The sequence below is a fragment of the Lytechinus variegatus genome, chromosome 15 (assembly GCF_018143015.1).
Source record: "Lytechinus variegatus isolate NC3 chromosome 15, Lvar_3.0, whole genome shotgun sequence".
Taxonomy (NCBI): domain Eukaryota; kingdom Metazoa; phylum Echinodermata; class Echinoidea; order Temnopleuroida; family Toxopneustidae; genus Lytechinus; species Lytechinus variegatus.
Genome location: NC_054754.1, coordinates 28,380,839 through 28,406,529, shown reverse-complemented (window position 1 = coordinate 28,406,529; position 25,691 = coordinate 28,380,839). Strand labels below are relative to the sequence as shown.

The 25,691-nt window shown below is 36.4% G+C and overlaps 1 protein-coding gene across 1 annotated transcript; it reads right to left on the bottom strand.

The window, feature by feature from the left end:
• Positions 1-683: 683 nt before the first annotated feature.
• LOC121428848 (28S ribosomal protein S18b, mitochondrial-like) lies at positions 684-20,290 on the bottom strand. The gene is made up of 8 exons (XM_041625715.1): positions 20,149-20,290; positions 12,534-12,687; positions 11,709-11,785; positions 10,768-10,788; positions 8,828-8,908; positions 6,765-6,831; positions 1,800-1,859; positions 684-1,301 (listed from the first exon to the last, which is right to left on the bottom strand). The coding sequence occupies exons 1-8, from the start codon at positions 20,275-20,277 to the stop codon at positions 1,201-1,203; spliced, it is 690 nt and encodes a 229-aa protein (XP_041481649.1). The 5' UTR covers positions 20,278-20,290; the 3' UTR covers positions 684-1,200.
• Between the last annotated feature and the right edge of the window lie 5,401 nt (positions 20,291-25,691).

Below are 25,691 nucleotides of genomic sequence, written 5' to 3'. Positions count from 1 at the left end.
TCCTACCACTATTTGTCATATTTCTGGTATTTTTGTTATTTTCCTTGTTTTGTCAACATTCTTTTGCCTTGAAAGAGTTCTTCACAGGTATCAGGAGACTGCTTCCAAACAATATGAGACTGCCACTATTGCTATGTATTTAAAATACAATTTTTTCTCAGCTGCCCTCAAAATTTTTTAATTTTGAGATACAAGGTTTTATCAGCCCAGCCATGCTATATTATGAAACACGTAAATTGTAAGATTATCAAACTTTTATGCTTCCAAACACAGAAGCCAAACATATTCAGGAACACGCATCCTTGTCTCCTTGATATATGGTTTCATTTAATTATATTATATATCACAGGTTACATCAAACCAGTTTTTGTTGAGATTACGGACCTGTGTCATTATTAACTGCAGATGATTTTATTCCTGTCTTATTGCAGTTATCCTGGATATCTTTTATCCTAGAGCAAGATGTCCTTCCCATACTTACTGCTCTAAACCCGGGGGGCCAGTCAAATAAATTGCTGTACACACGCGTGACCAAAAAACGTGTCTGTTTTGGACTCGGGCCGCACGTGGACTCGTTAAGAGTATCAAAAACACTGATTTTAAAAAGAGGGGTAGTTTTGAAAGACTGGTCAATGGTCAATCGCAGAGTCAAACGTATTTAGGGTATGTTTTTTTCCAAAGCTTTTTTTTAAAGAATAGCCAAACGTGTTTAGGGTATGCTTTTCCCAAGCTTTTTCCCCAGGGTCATATTCTAGCGACAACTTCTTTAGGGGCCAGAATGTATAAATAAAGCCGGCAAAAACTTGTTTAGGGGGTTATTTTGCACACAGAGAAAACTTGTTTAGGGGGTGTTTGGAAATAATTTGGCCACGCATGTGTACAGCAATACATTTGACTGCCCCCCACCCCTGGGGCTCTAAACCTGGGTGCAGCAAATGGCTCCCTGATAGAAACTTGATTCCCCAAAAAGCAGTGGTGCCAAATTCAAGAGAGAGAAAGTTTATGGTTCATAGCACCTAATGATGCCAAAGGTCAAAATGTCAACTGATCTCCCCTTTTCCTTTGGTAGAGTTCATAGCTCATAGAATCTCATATTGTGTTGTTCAAGGTCAAAGGTCAAATTTCAACTGATCTCCACTTTTCCCTTTGGTGGAGTTCCTACTTAATGGCATCTCATATCATGTTCTTTGAGGTCAAAGGTCAAATGTCAACAGATCTCTTTTTTTCGACTTGTGCAGTTTCATCTTGGTAGTAATCTTCATAATTGTACTCGATGCTGGGTACGGAATAAGGCAACACCCCTAGAGGAAAGACAAAAAAGCAAAGCACATTTTTACTTCTCTTTTTCTCAAAATTATAGTGAAGAATGAAGCACATTATGGTCATTACACATGTATGTCCATATTTTGTATTACCTAGCAACAAAGGTGAAATAAGATACTCTTTAAAAGAAGAATACTGTAATATAAAGAGGAATAGTAGCTAAACTAAGGGTACTGTATGCATGTACAGAATTGGGATACAATGTTTCAAGATATAGATCTATCTTGTTTTCAAGAAGAAAATCTATGATCTAGATGACCTGTATTTGATGAACAGTATAACTTTCTTTCAGTCTTTTATCCTGTTTCTCCTTCATTGCCAAAGTTCAAGCTATTGGTAAACTAAAAGTTTCTTTAAATACGGCAATCAACTACAAATATAATTCTTAACAAATAAATCTCTTTTATGTGCTCTTTCATTTGCCCTCACTCTTTCTGTCTCTCTCTCAGTGTCTCACCAACAAAATTCAAACATACCATATCTTCTTGCTTTCTCAATTGATGCACAAAGTATCTTATGTTGCTTCTGACATAATCCTGGTCATAGAAGAAAGAAAATAATAAGTAAAGTGAGATGAATTATACAGTCATAGAGAATGATTCTTTGTAAACATCACTCATTTATTCATTAACCAGAATGTCCTCTGATTTTTCATGCACAAATCTTCTTTCAATATTTCTGCATTTCTTTCCTTTTATAAGTAGAAATGTCCTTAATGGAAATTAATTAATAATTCCAAGAGCACCTAAAAATTATGATGAGGAATGCAAACTAAATGTTATGCAAGAAAACAAGTGAAGCCAGAGAGAGTTCAGTATAAAACAGGTTGAAATAAAGGAAAGAAAAAATAACAAAGACTAAAGAGAGGAAAACAAAATTACAGAGGACGGAATAAAAAGAAAGCAAAGAGAAGCAATAGAAACAAGTGGAACGCCTCTGGCAGTCTCGCCTGCATTATGCAATTTGATATAGCAGCAGTGCTGACTTTGAAAACTACTATAAAATAATAATTCACAAAAGAAAAAAACTCATATGATAATAAAATACTATGTCCATTTATCCAACATGACCTTTGACCATGATCATGTGAACTCAGACATATGCAAAACAATCATTCATACTTGAACTACACGTGTAGATCTATAAACTTTTAAGTTATGATGCCAATCCAACGAATACCCCCAACATGGCCAAAGTTCATTGACCCTAAATGACCCTTGACTTTGGTCATGTAACCTGAAACACGCATAAGTTATTAAGGGATACATGATTACTCTTATGTCTTAGTTTCATTAACTAGATCCATAAAATTTTCAAGTTATGATGACAATTCCACAGATACCCCTAACATGGTCAGTCTGTTGACCCTAAGTGACCTTTGACCTCGGTGATGCGACCTAAAACTCACGCAGGATCTTCAGTGATACACTATCACCCTTATGTCCAAGTTTCATGAACTAGGTCCATATACTTTCGAAGGTATGACAACATTTCAAAAACTTAACCTTGGTTAAGATTTCGATATTGATTCCCTCAACATGGTCTAAGTGTATTGACCCTAAATGACCTGTGACCTTGGTCATGTGACCTGAAACCAAGGCAGGATGTTCAGTAATACTTGATTACCCTTATGTCCAAGTTTCATGAACTAGGTCCATATACTTTCTAAGTTATGATGACATTTCAAAAACTTAACCTTGGTTAAGATTTCAATGTTGATGACGCCAGAAAAGCGGTGCCTATAGTCTCGCTCTGCTATGCAGGCAAGACAAAAATGGTAGAGGTAATGAAAACAATTTTTAGAAAGAAGACATGAGGTATTTATGAAAGAGAAGTTAAACAGGAGAAATTAAATGAGTGGGAGGAAGGAAACAATGAGGATTGATGAGTGAGAGAGACAAAGGAGAGGGGGGCAAAATGTAAGAAAAAAAGGGGAGGGAAGACCAATAGATAGGGTAGCATAAGAAAAACAAATTTAAAAAATTGGATGCGGAACCTGATAAAGAAACATTAAAAATTGCAAATTAGGTAAAGTATGGTAATAAATGTTAAAAATAATTCTTTAACAAATGAAGTCACAGTGAGTTCATTATATGCTTAAGAAAAGAAGTAGAAAAGGGGACATAAGGTCAATGAGAAGACGCAGAAAAATGAATTAACTACATTCATGGGTTCAAAATCAGCTGTTACATTCATTTTGTTCAAAATCTGCAGATCAACGGGTTTGAGCAAAATATTACAAAACTGGTTCAAAAAAATTAGAAACTGCAAATATAATGAAGTAAAGTGTGGACTATTGGAGCTATGTACAATATGCCATGGCTCGGATTTGAACCAAGACGCTCTGGTTGAAACGTAAATAGTCAGGATCCACATAGACCAAATGGGATTTTAGCCATAGTGGCAGTCGGTGATTTTGGTGTTAGACCAAATGACATTGGACCAAGTGGCTATCAAGTATCAACCAACTTCATACAGTCTACTTGATCATGCGGTATCTAACCCCTTGAAACTTGACCTTCATATTGTGTACAGGCATGCCAAAATAAAAGAAAACAGAGGAGATTTACATGGCCGTTGACACTATAAATGCCACAGAAAGAATAACATATCAGCCCCTGACAGACACTAAAATTGATTTACTATGCGGTCATTCTATAATACATAATAAAACTGACCCATGGTGTATTAAAGGAGAGTTTACCAGGACCCAATACATAAAGCTTCGCGATTGATTGCGTGGCCAATTTTCACGATTGATTTTACACAATAATATATGTAATCAATCTTATAATCAATTGCTAAGCTTAATGTTATGGGGCTCATGACACTGCTTAACATTGAAAATATCTGATAGCTATTGAAGCCATAAGTTAAGTATCTACAGTATATTCTATTCTCATCAGAAAGTTGTATGGGTTCTTTTTTTTTTCTTACTCTGCTATCTTGACTTCTTTATATTTCTATTCTATTTATGATCTATTCTGTTTCTCATCTTCCTCTTTACCTTATAAAGTACATTCACTACTATCAGCAATATATCTGTTTTATTGTACAGGTACTTGACATCGAAAAGGATAGAAAGATTTAACTAAATGAATAATATATTTGTAATTTCTGTCCTAAATTTGCACTCAAGAATTTTTTCCTTCAAACATATTTATAGTGATAAGAATAAAAACAACACCTATAATAATAATCATCATAATAAGAAGAGGAACCGGAGGAGGAGGGGGAAAAGGAAGAGGGAGAGGAAGGGGAAGAAGAAGAAGAAGAAGATGAAGAAGAGGAAGAAGAAAAGGAAGAAGAAGAGGAAGAAGAAGAGGAAGAAGAAAAGGAAGAAGAAGAGGAAGAAGAAGAGGAATAAGAAGAAGAAGAGGGAGAAGAAGAAGAGGAAGAAGAAGAAAAAGAAGAGGAAGAAGAAGGGGGAGAAGAATGTTTTTAGGAGAGGAAAGCAATGGATAAAATCATAAAAACAGCAAGAGGGGACGAGAGAGAGATCGTGAGGAAGGGGTTGTACATGAAGCAGTGAATGTAAGAAATAGGTAGAGGTGCAGGACTGCAGGTGCATAACCTAGTCATTAGGCAAACTTACCTGTATCATTAATCATAATAATATAAAGAAAAAATAAGATAAAAAAAGATCTATTCATGTAAGTGGCAGGATATTCCAATATGCAGGTTCAGAGAAAACAAATGAGTTCTTAAAAAATAGAGTTTGTTTTTTAAGTGGGTAGTAACAGATTTGTTGTCGAGTTGGGTAAATTGGTCAAGTTGGAAAAGATGTACTTTACCTAAAAATCCTATTAAAAAGAGGAAAATATTTGTATGTGAACTGAATTGTGTTTGAAAACTAATCCTCAGTTTCTTTTGTACTTCTGCTAGCAGGGTTTAGCTACGATGGTCAGCATTGATCAGGTCTGACTACAAAAGATTTTCGACCATCACTTGTCATGATAAACACTCTTTCCAACCATCGCTAATTTCAAATACATGTAAGTGCTTCAAATACAAGTCCTTGCAAAGAAGCATTCTACTTGTGTTAATTCAATCTTTAATCTTCTTTCAGTTGCATAAAAATTCTTATTTTTTGAAAAATCCAAAGATTTGCCAATGTTCGAAGTTATCACATTATTTTTATTCACTTCCAGCTGTGGTAAATAATGTGATTGTTATGTACGTTATTGTTATGTAACATCGCTGGTTGCAGAGTTGTGCGCCTTTTGCATCAACCTGCAACGCGTTGTTAGATGCGTTGCGATGTCAACATATTTTCTTTTTCAAGTTTGCTTTGTCAGAGAAATTGATTTCCTCTCGAAAGCAGGTATGACTTATTTTCTTGTGCTGCGCTGATCAACGACCATATTACCACCTGAATATCTCAATTGTTATGTTGGAAATAGAAAGTTTTACAACGGTTTATTGACTGCTTGTTTATCGTCACTAATAGATTAGACTTAGTCCCAGATTGTTTCAGGACTGTATACACTAAATTTTTGACCTACAATTCACGTTTCGTCTTTTTGAGTCCTCAACACAGCTACAACGCAACTACCTTGTCACCACCATAAAGAAGTCTCTAGCTTAAACATTTTTTTTGTTCATTTTAGATCTTATTGTAATGCACATCATCATGCTATATGACATAGTGTTAACAAAGCATGTGAAAGAAAAAAGCATTTGCAGCTTTTAATAATTTCATAGTTTCGTTCAATTGTTTTACAATCGATGAGAGGATTCCTTATTTCATTATCGACAAATACACTGTACTACCCAAAAGTTTAACATGGAATAACTAATGTCTTGCATTAACTGAGGTTACAGTGACGTTAAAGGTCAAATATATCCAAACAAAAAGTTGATTTGAATGAAACTGAAAAGAGAAAAATCAAACAGACAATGTCGGTAGCTTTAAACATATGAAAATTTAAGATATTCTAAAATTCCATATTTTCCCCCCAAAAGGTACATGTATAAGCACATCAAAGTGATATAAAAAGAAGAGAATTTATGTCACTCACTATTTTTTAAATTTCATTGTTTAATTGTACAATATTTCATTTTTTTTGCAGATTTGACAATAGTGAGACTCTTCAACAAATGACAGTAGGTTAAAACAATGGTAATTCCACATGATCAGGAAGGAATCAAACTTTGTTTCATTCTAATGAGAAGAGAACAAAAATATTCCAAGTTTCATAGAACAAAATACAAGAGAAATAGTAAATGGGTTACGTCATAGTTCCTCTCATTTGCATACCAACATGGATGTGCAAATAAATGAAATTTTAAAATGTCATATAACATTCTTATCTGACATCTGATTTTGACATCTAATTTTCAGCTGTAAGCTGGTTTGACTTCTCTCTTTTAATTTTAAATCAACTTTTTGCTGGGTTGACTTGCCCCTTTAATGAAGACTGGAGAATAGGCATCCTTACCTGTCCTGTATGTCGAGTAGATATTCCATGAATGAGGACAGATGAATTGTTCCAATAGCTTTACATTCTGTTCAAATAGAAACAAAGCACATTAAAGATAACCTCTGGTCCTCCTGGAAACAATGGAAAATGAAATCTTCACAGAAGTGAACAAATCTTACACAGAATTATAAAAAAAACAAGTGGAGCGCCTCTGGCAGTCTCACCTGAATCATGCGACTCAATATAGCAGCAGTGCTGACTTTGAAAACTACTATAAAATAATTATTCACAAAAAACACCATTCATATAATGATACGATACTAAGTTCATTGGCAGTTAATGACATTTGACCTCGATCATGCACGGCCTAAGACTTGTCAGTGATACTTGATTACCCCTATATCCACATTTAATAAACTATATCCATAAACTTTGAAAGTTATGACAGCAATCTAATAATACCCTAAAAACATCCAAAATGACCTTTGACTTTGGTCATGTGACCTGAAACCTGCATGAGATGTTCAGTGATACTTGATTACTCTTATGTCTAAGTTTTATGAACTAGATCCATACACTTTCAGAGTTATGATGATAATTCAACAGATGCCCCCAACATGGCCAAAGTTCATTGACCTTTGACCTTGGTCATGTGACCTGACATTTGCACACATGATGTTCAGTGATACTTTATTACTCTTATGTCCATTTTTATGAACTAGACCAATAAACTTTCAAAGTTATGATGGTAATTCAACAAATACCCCCAACTTGGCCAAAGTTCATTGGCCTTAAATGACCTCTGACCTTGGTCATGTGACCTGAAACTCACACAGGATGTTGAGTGATTCTTGATTACTCTTATGTTCAAGTTTAATGAATCAGATCCATAAACAATCAAAGAAATGATGGTAATTCAACAGATATCCCCAACTTGGCCAAAGTTCATTGACCCTAAATGACTTTTGACTTTGGTCATGTGACATGAAACTCAAGCGGGATGTTCAGTAATACTTGATTAACCTTATGTCTAATTTTCATGAACTAGGTCCATATATTTTCTAAGTTAAGATGACATTTCAAAAACTTAACCTTAGGTTAAGATTCTGATATTGATTCCCCCCCTCCCATCGTCTAAGTTCATTGACCCTAAATGACCTTTGACATTGGTCATGTGACCTGAAACTCCCATAATGGCAATGCGAACAAAATACAACTTCCCCATCACTTTAGTACATATTTTACATAGATTATCTTTTTTCACCTAATCTACCACAAGACCTGCCATACATGTTTCATAATATTATGTTATGAATGAATTGTCTGTCTCATCATTAGAATGAGCGAAAAAGATGATGATTTGGGTATGTTTTCAGTGTCCAAAGGAGAGAGATGTACAGGTGTGACATCACTGATCTTGTTCGCATTGCCAATGGGAGGATCTCCATAGTGTTAGTGTTCTTGATATTCCAATTCCACCTAATTTTCTTATTGCTTGTACAATTTTACTCAAAAACTTTTGTTGATCTTATTCTTTCATTTCCTGCTTTCACACAAGCTTATACCCCATTCTACAGGTTTCATTCTTCTTTAAACTTTGATAGACCAAGTGATGATTGGACCATTGTAATTAGACCAAACGGGTCCCGTTTCAAACGAAATTGTTACAATAACAAATGCCCAATTTCTAATTTGTAGTACCGTACTTCTAGTTCAGCTCGTACTCGAAGTGGTGCATGTAGGCTGGTGAAACGACCAGTTTGTTTTCTTGTGTACTTAGACTGTATAATGTGATGTATTATATTGATATAAAGTTTTGACTGCTTGCATACAATGTACGCATGCATTTGGTTTATAATTCTTGTTTAAATGTTGTTTATAATTGTTGTACTCTCACACCCCGAGAAGGGGTCGATAGAGTGAATAAAATCTTATCATATCCATTACAAATTTTCTGCAAGCGAATCAGAATGAAATATTTCAGAAGCTTTTAACCGTTATCACACATTTGTTAATATAACAAGTTTTATGAAACCGGCCCCTGACAGGCTTTATTGAAAGCTTCATTGAAGGACACATACCTTATAGTGTAATACTAGACGAGAGTCTCTGCAGATTGGACACGGGTTACCACTTATTCTTTGCTTCTCTCCATAACCTCTCTGAAAAAAAGACAAAGAATGGTAAGCAACTATTAACACAAAGTAAACCTGATATTGGTAAGCAACTATTTACACAAAGTGAACCTGATATGGGTTCATCATTGAACAAAGTAAACTAACTGCAGTTTTAACTTTATATCTATATATCTTTTACAACTAAACAGATATGAAAAAAAAATCCCAGAAAAAATACATGAACATGTATCATCAAATCATTTTAATATTAATAATCATCAAACTACAGATGGCAGCATACAAGTTACAGAAACAGCACCTAACCAATCTGGGTTTTTTTTTTTTTGGGGGGGGGGGTAAATGAGTAAAATGGCAGATTGCCTTTTTATCCACAAGCAAAACAAACAGTTTAGGCCATAATGTTGGGCTAATTGTAACCAAATTCGCCATATTCTCTAAATATACTATACTGCACAGAGATAGAGAAGGGGGGGGGGGTATTTTGAGATTCATGACATCTCTTTGTACAGATCATCTGCATCACCATTACTTTATCTAGGTTGGCAAAAACACATCTATAGATGGCAGTACACAAGTTACACAAAGAGCAAGAATAAGCTATTCTTCAAGCTCTTCAAGCTACAATGACTGCCTCTTTCAATCCTGAAGATTCTTGCAGTATTGTAGTACCAGGGCCCGGCAGGTGCAATACACCGGGTGAACACCCTACTCTTTGACGAATAGTGTATTGGTTTTAACGTGCATAGGTTGTGACTCTCCTATACACGGGACCAACATTTGCGTCCTTTCCGATGGACGGAGTGTTTTCCAACTGCATTCACACCTTCACTGAACACAGCGGTGAGGCACCCTAACACACAACGCTAGCATCAGTTTTTTTTGTTAGACATCTTCCAGCATGCTGCTGGACTCAAACCCATGCACGTTGAGATCTACAATCTAATCCGGAACAGGCACTCTAACCGACTGAGCTACGCTGCCTTCCCATGCAAGATGACTTTCAATAAGCAAGAGAGCGGCAAACTTTAAAACAAGGATGTGTTTAAAAATATAATTTAGTAAGACAGTTTCATATAAGTGACCACATACATGTAACAACAGGAAAAGTAAACTTACTAAAATACACATGTTCCGTTGAACTTGTGGAAAAAGAATAAGCAAGGAATGCAAATTTCTCTTTTTACTATCGGGTCTAATTTCCATTTCAACAAAGGTTCCTTCCATCAGCTTTCAGAAGATATCTAACCACCACCTTGTCTAAGACCACTTGATATACAAGATTAGTGGAAGTGGAAATAGACCATACCCTATTGACACAAACTTTGAAGTACACCACTCGCAAAATAAAACAAATTTGGCAAGGCACTCATCCACATTTTTCACTCTCCACCCAGGTGTTAAGTGGGTACCCAGTAGAATGTGAACATCATTATGATTTGATCATGTGTGCACTGATCAAAAAAGGTTGCCTGGCCAGGATGCTCCCTAGGGAGTGGAGATGGTGCACTTTATGTATGGCACAGTGATGGATCCTATGACCAGGATGATGATAATCATTATGTAAAGTGCTTATAGAAACACAAAGTATGAAGTGCTATATAATTTTAACTATTATCATTATTATTACTTGTTCAAGTAGGTATAAGACCTAGTGATGAATGGCTGTTAATGGGCAATACAGACTGAGCTTGCTAAAAGACTTATGGAATAAAGCCATAGTGGTGTTAGAGAACATGGAAATTAGACCAACTGGTTTTACACCAAGTGGCTACATGTACATGAGGCCATCAGATACTTCAATATATGTGTATGAAATTAGACTTATCATGGACTGACACAAAACTTAGATTAAGCATTAGAGAAATGAGGATCATGATACTTACAATGCATGTCTTCCTTGTTTTCTGAAAGAAAAAAAGACAGATTGAAAACAGTGTTATACATGTGTATAGTCAGTGGTAACTGTTGAAAGACTACACATTTCCATATACCCCCACACAAAAATAGACAATATGAACTACAAGCAAATATTGATTTATAATTTTCAGGGGCTACTTTTCACAAGCTACTGCCTAAATCTGAAACATTGGATAAGCTTATGCACTGTGCACAGTGAATCCAGATTTTCCAGGGGGTATTTATAAAGCTGTTCGTAAGTTAAGAGCGCCTTTAAGAACTGGTGAACTTTTCTTACGCTTAACCTCCGCAAATGAACATTTTGGAATATACCATTTAAAACAAGAAAGCATTACTAGTCATTCTTAAAGTCACTCTGAACTCACGAACAGCTTTATGAAACACCCACCTGGGCTCTTTCAAGCATTTTTTTTGGGGGGGATGGGAGAAAGCACCCAGGCCCCCATGTAATTTTGTCCATGAATTACTATTTTAAATACAATCCTCTCTACTAAAATGATTGTTGAAGCACAGCATACAGATAACCAATTTTGAAAACATATATAATACAATAACTTATCTTAGTAATACATAATCTATACCAAACCACTAAAAATGTACTTAACATGTAACTCCTTCCTGAAAATGGCTTAATATACAGTATTATACCCCGACTAAAATTTGGTTTCTGAAATTCACGTACAGATTTATCAAATACGTGGGATAGCTTGTTGCATTCCATTAGCTGAATTTCTGTGCAAACAAACAAACCCCTCCATGATGTTATGAACAAATGTATTACTGATGAGAGAAATAATGAAAAATGCACACCTGTATTAATGGGAAGTATTGTTTTTATGACTTTGAAAAAAAATGGAGAATAAGTAGTTTGGAAAGAAATTTTTCAAATGTTAAGATTATTATTCACCATTGGGGGTATCCTTCCTTTATGGTTTCTCTTATAGTTGGCCCATACTGGCTTATCTCCATACCGCTCCATGTACTCTGAAACAAAAAAAAATAATATTTTTTTAATTGTAATATTAAACAAAATTTGTAATCATATTTTTTGAAAATATAATATTAACAAAATTGTAATCATAATAAAAAAAAAAAATTAATATAAAAAATGTAAGCACATTTAAAAAAAAAACTTGTAATTATATATTTTTTTTTAATTGTAATCATATTTTTAAAAGAAATTGTAATCATATTCTAAAAAAATTTTTTATCATATTTTAAAAATACTTACTTCATGGTAGTTATAAAATAAGAGCAGCTTGGATATTGTAAATTTCCTTAAATGCACTCTTTTGACTCAAGCCATGAAATTCAACTGTTACTTTGTGGTGTTGTGTCTGAACAAGGCCTTAAATATTATGACCATTTAATAAAACATGGCAAAATGGATCCTAATACTATTGGTTGAGGACTGAGGAGGTACACATGACCAGGCAGTGACTCACATAATTTTGTGTGTCAGACCAGTCATAAGCAGTCATAAGTAACGTACGATGACGAGCCATGGTTCTGAACTGAGGGAGATTTATCACAAAGCAAGGATCCACATTATTTCAAAACATACAATACACACCAATTTTATTCAAGTAAAAGCAGTAACCACCCGCATTCTGTAGATTTACAATTATATAAACTCCTACAGCTATTGCTCTTGGGACAAGTACTAAAGTACTTGGTGTGGATAACCCTCACTAATTTCCCCTTTTTGTGTGTTTCTTAGTATGCTACGCACCTTCACTGTTCAAGTACTCAATGGCCTCAAGAAGTTCATCCTCAGTTAGCTCCTCCTGCCTGATCTGTGGTTTGGTTGCTTCTGTCCCTTCAATTATCTCATCCCATCTTAGAACCGAAGTTGAGATTGACTGCTGACCAATGTTACTTATGATCTGATGAAGGGAAGAAAAAATAGGGAGAGAGAGCAAGAGAAAGAAAGAAGGAGGTCGTTATAGAGGAAGGAGTTAAAGAGGAGTATCAAAACTGTAAGTTTTTTTTTTAAATGACCGTGAATACTCATCTTAAAACTGGTAGAAGTGAAAACAGGTATGTGATGGCATCATGTCATGTTCAGTTGTTCTTTGTTTCTTGTGCATGTGCTCATAATATACCTGTTTTCACTATTGTGAATCTACTTTTTATCAGTGAAGAGACTGGATGCTGATATTTTTTCAAAGGAAAAGAACCTGGAATCATCTACTAATGATTGATGATTCATAGCTGCCAACTATGGTAAAAAAAGGAATCATAATGGCAAAAAAAGGATTTTCCAACTTCAGTCCATATCAAAATTATGGCAAATCCAAGTTATTTTGATATGGACTAAAGTTAGCGACTTGAATCATGTGAACAAAAGGGTGAACTGCCTCGGGCAAATCCTTTGATCGCCAACTTCAGTTAGAATTCGTGCATGTGCCCGCTTCGATTCCGGTTTGCCATTTTGTGTGCAATTTTGAATAGGAGAAAACCTCCACTGAACTTTTTTCCTTTTCTTTCTTTCCAGGGTCAAGCTCCTGTATTTTTATTGATGATAGGGGGTCTGTGGACAAACATGGACCGTTAATTTTTCCTAACTCCCGATTAAAATGTATATTTGATATCATTCAAAAGATCATTTAATTCTCTTTTAAAATTATACCATGCTTGATATGATCATGCCATCACGAAAAAAGCAGGATTCAAAAGTGTTGGATGAGGTCTAAATTGAAAAGCTGCAAAACGAACAGAAATAGTCATGATGGGTCAATACAGAACATGATTCTTTTGTCTGTGTCAATAGAGATGAAAATCCGTTCAAATTAAGCCCCTGCTTTCTGCAGTGATGATACTGGGAGATAACATGGTTTGGGTCGTGGTTTGAAATTACCCATGCATGTTTGTTTGTTTGTTATGTTTTTGCTTGCGCAGACTCTTGCGTTTGATTCCATGTTAATGGTAATGTTACGGTGCAAGAAAACATTTAAAAGAAACTGCTGAGAAACTCACTCATCACCACTGAAAAAAGATCTGTGACTTTCAATATTGTGTCCTTTTGCAAACTTTTGAATTTTGACCTTGCCCCACTTTTCAAGGCACTGCACCTCCATGTGAACCATTATCATATCCTGTAGGGTATCATTTTAAAGAAAAGTAAAATAGAGATGCTCGGCGGGTCGCACAGCCGAGCACATGTCTCATTAAAATATCACTTTTTTGACCAAAATTACTAATTTCCATAAAGTTGCAATTTATTTTTCATTAGTAACTTGGGAATAATTTTTGTATTCACCAGAGCACTCAAAAACTTGAATTTTGGGCATATTTTTGTGTACGCCCTCGATTGGTGGAAAGTAATATGGCAAGAAAATTTTCATTTTTCAATCTCTATTTTTAATTAAGAAAAAACAATTTAAAGAGTCATATTTACATAAGAGCCAAGTTATATGATGAATAGCTGTATTGGAAACTAACAGTGTAAGAAAATCAAGCATTTTTCCCATAGAAGAAGAAAATAAGCCCAAATTGCCACCCTTTATTTTGCCACACATGGAGATAAAACTGAGAACAAGGTTATATTTAACCCAGGGAGTGCCGGACCGCTGTCCGGCGCCCAGGAGCTTACCGTGTATTTACCCATACTCACGGAACAAGGGTAGATTATGGTCAACATATCTAGAAAGTTAAATTGTGAAAAGAGAAATTATGCACTTACCACGATTTAATGGATGAAGGTCTAACGAGTGGTAGAATCCTGGCATCGATGCACAGACTGGAACCTCAAAAAAACAAAAAGTTCTCTCCTTCTACCCTAGTCTCAATCGGCCATTTTGTTATGATTCATAACAAAAACGGCAGATCGAGACTGGGGAGAAGGAGAGAACTTTTCAATTTTTTGAGGTTCCAGTCTGTGCATCGATGCCAGGATTCTACCACTCGTTAGACCTTCATCCATATAATCGTGGTAAGTGCATAATTTCTCTTTTCACAATTTATCTTTCTAGATATATTGACCATAATCTACCCTTGTTCTGTGAGTATGGGCAAATACACAATAAGCTCCTGGGCGCCGGACCGCTACGCGGGACGGCACTCCCTGGGTTAGGTAATAATTTATAACCTTGTTCATTGAATGAGTGCCTTGTTCTGAATGAGTGCCCTTGGCATGCTTGGGCGGACTCTTCCAACAAGCAGGTGGTAATGCATATGGCTTTCATTCTAGATCTATAGGTACTCGTGGATTTTTAGATTTATATGAAAGATTATGACTGCAAAACTGCCAGTCCTTTCTCGTGTAAGTACCGGTATATATCACTCTAGGCGACACCGCAATACTTACCCGTGTTAAGAAACTGGGACTCCACTCACGCGCATTTGGGCAGCCCTAGCTTAGAACTAAGCTTTCTTTCCGTAAAAAATCTTTATTCTTATGATTCAATAAACGTTAATGAATGTATAATTACTCTTAAATCGGTACTCACCGGTTCTTTTCTTGAATTTTCTTCCAAATTCCCACGCTTCTGGCAACAATTCTGCCTACGATTCTGTCGCCATAGACAGCTGTTCATGCAACTCTATTTATAAATGGAGCGCCCCTTACGAGAGTTGTTAATGCCGCGGAGAAGGGGGGGGGGGGGTTCTTATTTTTATTTGGCAACCAGTCAATTTGACTATTTTCGCCATAGTACATATCATATTATTAACGTTTGTTTTCTTAAAATGGAAAAAAGTAAAATTCAAACATTTCTTTTTCCTTTCTTTTTTCTTTTTCTTTTCTATGCTTTTTTTTTTTTTTTTTTTTTTTTTTTTTTTTTAGGATACTAGGATTTAAAGTCGAGTAGGTGTGTCTCACAAATTAAAACCAGGGCTATTGCTAACAATTTGCTATATAGGCCTACTAGTATGCAAGCAGGATGGAGATGACAGAAAAAGAAATTAGGAAAATCACAGCTCCAATCCTACACCCGTACCGGAGTATGGGGATACGTCTGTCCCGTTGATGTGAACATCAACGTCAGTGAAGTCTCGATCTTTCCGGAGACAAGACGCCTTTAAATCCTACCTACTTTGGGAGACAAGCCCTTGTAGGATGGAATGTGACTTTGGGTGAGTTGGGAAAAAAAAAATTATGCCTAACGAGAAATCGTTAGGCATTTTGGCCTGTGATCAAGGCTTAGCTGTTCTATTTTTTTTTTCATATGTGTGAGATCGAAATCACAGAGAGTAAACACTCTTCCATATGGAAGAGTGTATACTCGCTGTGATATGATCCCGATAGGGAGGCGCAACACCCCCACCCACATGGGCGCAAATCCCAGGGCCGGGGGACATGTACCCCTCACCCAAAATAGTAAGGGGTACATTATGAAATATCCCCCTATTATTTTTGGTCATTTCATTCAAAATAGAAATAAAACATTTTGAAGAGACGATCTTTTGGGATGCCCCCCTTTTTTTGCTTGTTTGCTTGTCAAATTTCTTTTGGTTAAGATGACCTTCTTTAGGGGGTGATAAACCTTTTTTTTGTTTGTCAAATTTTCCAGCCCCTGGTCCCCCTACCTTTGGGGAGAGATTTCCGCCCTTGCAAGTAGACATACTCTTGATATTGTTTGCGAATCTGCACGGGCGTCGGAGGCTGGGGGATGAGGAAAAGCGGTGAGACGAGAACAAAAATAGAAGCGGAAAAGAGGACAGAAAAAAGTGAAAGAAAGAAAAATTAATGGAAAATAAAAGGGAAGAGAAAATAGGGAGAAATGTGATGGGTAAAAAAAATTGGGGAAAGAAGACAGAAAAAAGTGAACGAAAGAAAAATTAATGGAAAATAAAAGGGAGAAAATAGGGAGAAATGTGATGGGTTACGTCGAGATTTATGTGCCCGTGCAAAAAGAAATGAGCAGAGGTTGAGATGTTGTCCGTTTGGGCAAATGCCTGTCTGTTTCTCGGACTGGCGCCCGTGTTGCAAAAATTATTACCGTAAGCTGATGGAATCACTGCTTCATACCGACAGTGACAGGATTTAGCGGTTGTAGGTATAAATCGCGCTCTAACACTCTAAAACTGTGTTCTTTATCAAAAAGCTGTCCTTCATATTCATTTTCGCAAAAGAATATAAAGTTAATTTAAATCATTGTCTGTAGTTATCCTGTTTATGTTTAAAATACTTAGAAATTGGGTTAGGTTATAAGGTTACCAAATTATCAGGGCAGAAAATATATATTTTTTTTTTATTTTGCACGTCGAGCTGGCATTATTTGATCTGTGAGATTATGTTTTTGATGACATTCATTGTGTTCACAGCAATAATTATTAAACATTGCGCACGCGCCGTGCGCCGCATGAATTATGTAGATCAGTGAATAACTTACCGCTACACACGAGCAGTTGCATAATATATACAGAGCAACTGCCCATGTTTAATGGTCCATAATATACCGACTTTTTTCTTTTTTGGAAAGAGTATGAAGTTATCTACTGATATACTGAATGTACAATAAAAGTCATTATCATGTATTTCTTGACATTTCATTTACTTTTTTCCCATCCCATAGCTGCTCGCATAGACCTACGCCGTCACAAATAACAAAACAAAATCTCACTTTTTTTTTCTTTTTTGGTGGGGGATGGATTTTCCACTGGATACGCAACGGTACAATTTTTCAAATCATTTTTTTCTGCTATTTTCATAATAAACTTTAAATGATTTCGCCTGTGCACTATTATTTTTTTAAAGACAACTTAACAAAATTACATCTCGTCATCATCATCATAGCATCGTCACCAACTTCATTCTCATCTTCATCACCACTACCACCATCATTATCATTATCATCATCATCACCGCCACCATCACCACCACTATCATCTTCACCAAGATAATTTTCATCATCATCATCATTGCCATCATCGTCTTTCTTTTTTTCTTATTTTTTCCCCTTCCCTTCTTTTTTTCCTTTCTATTTTCCTCCTTTTTTAGATCGAGGGGCATACCACCACGCCCCCTCACTGGATATCGGCCTCTAAATATGTTTGTTGTTGTATATAAGTTGGCGGATGCCTCATGAAATGAAATAAGAGAAAATAAGGAAAAGGAAACTAAGAAGAAAAAAAAACAAGAAATGAGGAGAAGAAAAAAGAAAGCCAAACAAACAAGAAAAAACAATATCAAAATTTTGTTGTAAAGTCTTCTACGTCAGTTTAATAATTATGTTTTCAGTGAAATGAGAACATAAAAGAATTGAAACAAGTAAGAAGGGCTATCATGACATCGTAGCAAAGAAATAGAGGGAAGCTCCGAGACAATAAAAAGGGTGAGAAAAAGAAGACTTTGAAAACCTCACAACACGTACGAGCATAATAAAAAAAACTGGAATAAGCGAGGACAAGTAGCTGAGGGACCCTCCCCCTCTCTCTATTTATCTATCAAACTCGCATATACAAGAACTTCTTACTAATCAAAATATTGCGAGCAAAAACCACGAGCTGACTTTTTTTTAAATATTCAAAACTTATAGAGAGAAGCATTTTAAACATTATTCATGAAACTTATTAATCATTCATTTCCAATCATTCGATTGCGACAAATGATCTGAGAATTTAGTGTTTTTAGGAATTCATTAAAAGCATAAAGTTGTATCTCAACATTAAAATATTGCAGGCGCAACGCATGAGCTAAAGCTTTATACAAAGATTTAAAAAAATGACATTTTAAGTATTTTTGGTAATCACGAAAAAGATTGATATTTCATGAAAGAAAGCTCAAATCCCGAGGAGGAATATTTTTATGAATTGACTTTAAAAGCCGGGGGCCACTTCCATTCACGAGTGGATACCATGCGCGATCATGGGGTCTCAAAAAGCACCCTAAACACGTAATTTCCTGATTCTGAAAATGCACCCCTTAACAAGTATTGACGTGTACCGTACCCTTGACAAGAATTGGAAACAAAACGATACTCTTTAAATATTCCCTGAAATGCACAAGTACAGGAATGTTTATTGTTACGGGTCCTTCGGTCTTCGGCTTTTTTACCTTTAATTGGCTTAGTACGACCCCACCTAGCTTCTACACCTTGCGCAAATTGGACTCTAAACACGAGGTGTTGGGGAAAACAAGGACATCCTTTATAAAACATTTTAATCTTGTTTTATCATCCCCTCAAATTCGACCCTAAACACGTAATTTTCCTAGCGAAATAGATATACCCCTTTTTCATTATTTTTGTGTTTTTGACACCCTTATCACGTTACGTACGTAACGTGCCCTACAGTGAAAAAGATTTTTTTTTTGTCGCGCATATGGTATCCACTCATGTAAGTGGCCCCGGGCTTAAAAAACTGTGGAAGCCCCATTTAATATTTGATTATGGGATTATAAGTCGAATAAATAAAAGCTGAAAAAAAAGTATTTTGTGTTCCTCTATCATAATTCTCTTTCTCTTTAACACTAGTTCCCTTTTTTTTCGGGGGGGGGGTATTTTTGTTAAAAAAGCTAGGAGAGAAAAAAAATCATAATTTCTGGCTATAGTCGTTGAAGTGGTAGGGACACCCCCCCCCCCCCCCGTTATGCATTACGCCAATATGGGACCAAATGATCCTTCATGTCCGGCGCGAAACTTATGCAATAAATTAAACTTTATTTTTTGAAAAATTTAAAGCTTGCGCTGTTAACTCCAATCGCTTTCACCTGAATTTGCGATGAATGCTAGCGTTATGAAATATATCATTATCAACGTCTGGCGAAAAGAATAACCAACCGATCACCTGACGAGAAAGCGTATCACGTGATCTGCATAACAGCTTCGATCGCGAGTCAGAAGTGAAGAGCAACTGCCAAGAAAATCAGGAAAAAGTCGTCAAAATGTAAGTTTCCCTTAATATCTTTCATTTTATTTTTGTTGCTTACAATGAATTTACGATCCTTAATTATAATATTGGCCAAAAAAAGAAATAGAGAGCGTACTTGTGAAATAATATCGAAATATCCTGTACTCAAAGATTTCTAACCCCGCAATTCCACTGATGTCGCCTATGAGGTCCATACATGTAATGTTTGGACCTCATTGGTACTAGGAGTGGTATATATAGGCCTATTTTGTTTTAGAAACTTTTACCATGGGCATGGTCATGGATACTGTACTACCACCAGAGGAGATACTCCGATCAATGAACAGGCACTCAACTCAAGCCTACAGCATCGAGGACTTAAAGAAAAGCAAGTAAGTAAGTAAAGTAAAACTGTAATTTAACGTTAGAGTACAATATTATTTCTACAAACATGAAATTGAACACGTGGGTCTGTTATTAATTGATTTTTTAAATTCACTTCTACTACTAGGCCTACAATGGATTATTGAAGGGGTCTTTGTATAAAAACTTACATTTTTCGGTATAAATTTGTCAGCTCTGTATAAAATTGGATTAACTCTTGAAATGCATACATGGTTTCTTCGTAAAACTGCATTTCCTATCACACGAAAACAATAATTTGCACGCATGGAGGCTGCCATCTTGATTGGTAAACAAAATGTTTGAAATTTAAATTAAAGAATGTCAAAAATGTTTCTTTTTATTCATTTTTTTATTCACAAAAATACTGTTTACTTTTATAAAAATTATTTTAAATTATTAATTTGGTAATATTGGTTTAAAAGGTCAATATTTATATACAAAAAGAACTATTCGGGACGAATTTGTCACAGCCATGTGACTCACGCACATGCGCATTTCATTTGGGCGTTTTTCATAGATCAAGGAATTGCTCTCGAGAAAGCTCCGTCGACCTTAGTTATAACTTACTTATTTTCTCCCTATCTAGTCTTTGGACATAGTAAATGATTTAGTTTTGTTTTATGGACTATAAGAAATTAAGATTTGACGATTTTCTGGGTTCAGTTTTGGCATAATAGAGGGAAAATTGGTCAGAATACGTGGCCACTTGAAACAACTTACAACAAGAAACCACGCACCTCCCGCTGTCCAAACGGTACGGGAGGGCGATGGAATTGGAATGAGAGTTTTTTACCTTGGAATTTACCTTGGAAGTAGGCATAAAGTTATACACAACTTATTTGCCCCTCTGTATCCAAACGTTGGTACCTAAAACTTATTTGGCGTTGAGTGGCATGGGTAGAGCATGGACAAAGAAAATTTTCATCTGGATTGTACATGTTCAAGGACCTTTTCCACACCTTTTCCAAACGTGATTTGAACATGTTGACAGTTTGACTGTTCACAACTTCATCTGGTAGATTGTTCCATTGAGTAACAACTCTCTGAGAGAATACACCTTGTCTCAGCTTTGAACGAACCCGATTCTTATGAATTTTTAATTTGTGTCCACGTGTTCTCTCTGATCTAGACAGTGTAAAGAATTGGTCTGCACAGAAGTCGTCAATACCGGTCAATAATTTGAAGATCTGCAACATGTCTGTTCGGTGTCTCCTATAGGCAAGTGTAGGCAGTTTCAGGCTTTGGAGGCGTGCAGGGTAGCTGAGGTCCCTTAATGGAGTCAGAAGTTTAGTTGCTCTTCGTTGCACCTTTTCAAGCTTCTCAATATCTTTTTTGTAGATAGGATGCCATACACATGAGGAATATTCTAAGACAGGCCTTATTAGTGTCTTGTACAGAAGTAGGAATCCTTCTTGATCAAAAGATGAAAAGGTACGTCTGATCATTCCAAGTTTTCTGTTTGCTGCAGCGACAACTCTTCCGACTTGCTGATTAAACTTGAGTTTATCATCGAATGTAACTCCCAAGTCCTTTTCCTCCGATACTGATGCAATGTCGGAAATCATACCATCTTTCTGCACTTTATAAATCCTGTCTGAACTTTTTCTACCTAAGTGCATCACTTTACATTTTGACGTATTAAAGGGGAGTTGCCATGTATTGGACCAATTTGAAAGACTGTCCAAGTCTTGCTGCAACACCTCACCATCATTGTTATTGTTAACAGAAGAGTAGAGTTTGGTATCATCTGCAAACATTTTGACTGTCGATGAGTTACCAGATATAACCTCGGGGAGATCATTAATGTAAATAATGAAGAGAACGGGGCCGAGCACACTCCCTTGAGGAATTCCGCTGGTAACAGGTACATGATGTGAAAATGATCCATTGACATTTACTCTCTGGCTCCTATTAGATATAAATGCTTTAATCCAAAGCAGAATCTTCCCTTGGATACCATAAGCATGCAATTTCTTCAGCAGTCTTTCATGCGGAACACTATCGAAAGCCTTTTGGTAGTCGAGGTAAATGCAGTCCACATTACCACCATTGTCCAGAATATTACTCCAATCTTCAATCACTTCGAGAAGTTGAGATGAACAAGATCTTCCTTTGCGAAAACCGTGCTGGTGCTCTGACCACAGACTATTTTCATTCATATGCTGCACTATTTCTTCCCTCACCATGGTTTCCATTATTTTGCTCACCACACTCGTCAAACTAACTGGACGGTAATTTCCTGGAGCTGTCTTATCTCCCTTCTTGTGCAATGGAACTACATCTGCTAGCTTCCACTTAGAGGGAACTTTTCCTTCCTCTAGAGATGCATTGAACACATTTGAGAGTATTGGGGTGACGTGTTCACCGAGTTCCTTGAGTACTTTGATGTGTACCCTATCTGGGCCTGGAGACTTGGACTGGTCCAGTGATTGTAACACTTTAAGGACTTTGTCAGTGTCAATGTTGATAGATGTCAAAGGTTTGGCATAACTTCTGTCAGAAATATCTGGCATGGTCATCAAATCCTCCTTCGTAAACACAGAGCTGAAAAAATTGTTCAAAAGTACTGCCTTCTCCTCATCATCAGACGTCAAGGATCCATCAGGTCTTGAAAGAAGACTGATGTCGTGCTTTATTTTTAGTTTACTCTGAACATATTTCCAGAAACTCTTGGAATTAGTCTTCAATTCTGAGATTAACTTGGACTCAAACTTTCTTTTGGCTTGATTGATAACTCTTGTAGTCTCATTTCTAATTCGATTGAAAACACATCTAGATTGAGCCGACCTTTGACTTTGATGAACATTCCATGCCTTGTGCTTCCTCTTAATTGCAGATTTGACTTCTGAGTTCATCCATAATGGTTCTGCTTTAGTAGTTGAAGATGCAGTTGACTTGGGTACAAACTCCTCGGTTAATTTGTCAATATTGTCTTTAAACAAGTTATATTTGTCTTCCACATCTTGATCCTCTTCAAAGTCGAAAATCTGATGGTCCTGAACAAAGTTTCTCATATCATTGTATCTTCCTCTGAAATAGGCATATCGAGGGTGTGACATAGCCTGCTTAAACTCCAGACTCAAATTGAACTGAATCACAATGTGGTCACTTTTTCCTAGTGCGGCTTTATATGACACGTTATCCACCGAATTTTCAGAATTTGTCAGTATCAGGTCCAGAATGTTTGCCTGCTGGCCATCTCTAAATCTTGTAGGCTGATTCACCAGTTGGAAAAGAAACAAGTCTAAAGTTGTGTCTAGAAATCTCTGTGCAAATTGTTGATCTGGCCGTGTAACATCCAGCGAATCCCAAGCAATTGTAGGAAGATTAAAGTCTCCTGTAATAACCAGATTATCGTACCTTAAATTCTCTGCTTTCTTCATAAGTGATATCAGCGCCTCATCATTCCTGGAATCGCTATTTGGACTGCGGTATATACAGCCAAATAGTGTAGAACCAGAGTCATTTACAATTGAACACCATACACTCTCCACAAAGTTCATGTCAGGAAACTCAACTTGTTTTGCATACAATCCGTGTTTGACATAAATTATTACTCCACGCTTTGGTTCCTTAGACAAGAACATATTGTAGCCAGGTAAGTAGAATTCAGAATTGTCTATGGTACTATGAACATTCTTAGGGAGTATTTCCGTCAAGGCTATGATATCTGGCTTTTCTGCTGAAACTCTGATAAGCAGTTCATCTCTTTTATTTAACAATGAGTCAACATTACTGTAAAAAACACGTGCCGAAGAAGTAGCATCAGACCGAACAGTGTGTGTGGAGGAAGAAATTTCTCTTAAAGTTCCTGCTGATGAATCCACCTCGCATTCAGAAAATGATGATTGTATATTATCTAAATCAACTACTGATGGTGCATCACTGGTGCAAATAGGTGCTTGTGCTGTTGTTGTGCATGTATTTACAGTGCTCCTTCTCCCTTCACTATTTCCGAAAGGGCTGGTTCTCAACTGGATTAGAACCTGTTGTGCTCTGAGTCTCACGTAACACTAGTTTATTTCTAGCAATCTTCCATCTTAAATCGCCTTCTGATTGACGTGATTTCAGTTCCTTCACAAGTTTACTCCTTTCCTCTCTCTCCTTTTTAGTTCTGTCAGGTTGAATGTAGATATTCTTGAAGCGATCAGGAGCCTTAGCTAGATTTGCTGCCTGTTTCAGTAGAGTATCTCTTGTTTTCGCCTCTTTAAACTCCATAAGTACAGGTCGAGACTTTTCTTTCTCAGGGTCTCTTTTCCCTAACCTGATAACTCTTACATACTGAGCATCAGACATGTCAAGCTGCTTTAGAATGTCTTTTACAAAACCAGTATCTTGATCCTTTCTTGTAGACGAATCATCCGAATCTACTTCTGGTATCCCCTGTAGTATCACATTATTTCGCCTTCGAGCCTTTTCTCTCTCTTCCTCCATACAGCCTTTACAAATAGACACAACGTCAGATTGTGACAGTTTCAGATCATCTGGACTGTATCTCTTAGCACTGGCTGAAGCTGACATCAAACCTTGAGAGAGATCAGCTTGTACTTCATTGACTGATTCAGTCAAAATCTTGAGTTTATGGTCTAATTCATAACAGTGATCCTGTACTGAGCTCCACTTTACACTCTCTAACTCCAGTTTTGAAATTCTATCATTTGCTTCGCCTAAGAATTTGCTACATCTTTCTTCAACAACTTGATCGGTTTTAATGGCTTCAATCGCTCTTGATTCGCATTGAGCACAAAACCAGTGTGCAGCTCTAACTTCTTGAAATAATCGGAAATCCGAAGATGACAATCTGCTACAATTCATGCAAAACCATCCTTCACAACGTTCACATTCTATACAGTCAGAGTTGGTATCTATGAATGGTAATTTACATTTACTACATCCAGAAGTAGAGGCTGATTCACTTTGATGAGAAAGATCATTTGTTTTAGTTGAGTTTTTCCTAGTTTTGCTCTTTTCAAGTCCTGATAATGTTCCTTTCTTATTCTTTTTGGATTTTGTTTCCGAACTACTGATACTAGGAATTATTGATCCTGTCAAAGGAGCACTCTGGGAACGTTTCTCAGGGCTGCCACCACTACTTCGCTGACTTCTGTCCTTCACCCTTCCTCTATCCTCCATCTCTGAGTTTGAGACTGTATTGTAAAGCTGGTGACAGTACTGCAGTATACTATTAGCAACTGAATATCTCAGACACAATTACTTAATCAGCTTCACTCCTAAGTTAGGCTAGGAAATGTTTTAACCGTAAGCCTGTAAATGTCCCTTACAGTACAAACTCAAGGCCAAGCTTAAAAAAAAATCAAAGTTCAAACTTCAAAGGATAGGTTGTCTCATTCTCAAAACTCAACCAAAATCAAGCTAAATGTAAGTAATTGACAGTAAAATTCCATTTGCACAATCTCATAAGTAGCATCTGCATAGGTTGAAAATCTCAGGTTTGGAAAATCAATACTGAAGTAGGGTGACTTACATTATCTGAATGAGACTGAGTGTGATCACATACATGTACAAAGTCTATGGGCTCTTTGAGACTCTGACTAAACCTAGTCCCACACACACATCCTGGAAGGCATTGAGGCTGAAGCTTTCTTGTTGAAATTTGAATCCAAAAACATCTCTAACATCCACAATCATCAAACGTTGAAAATCACATTATTGGTAAATGTATGTTAAAATT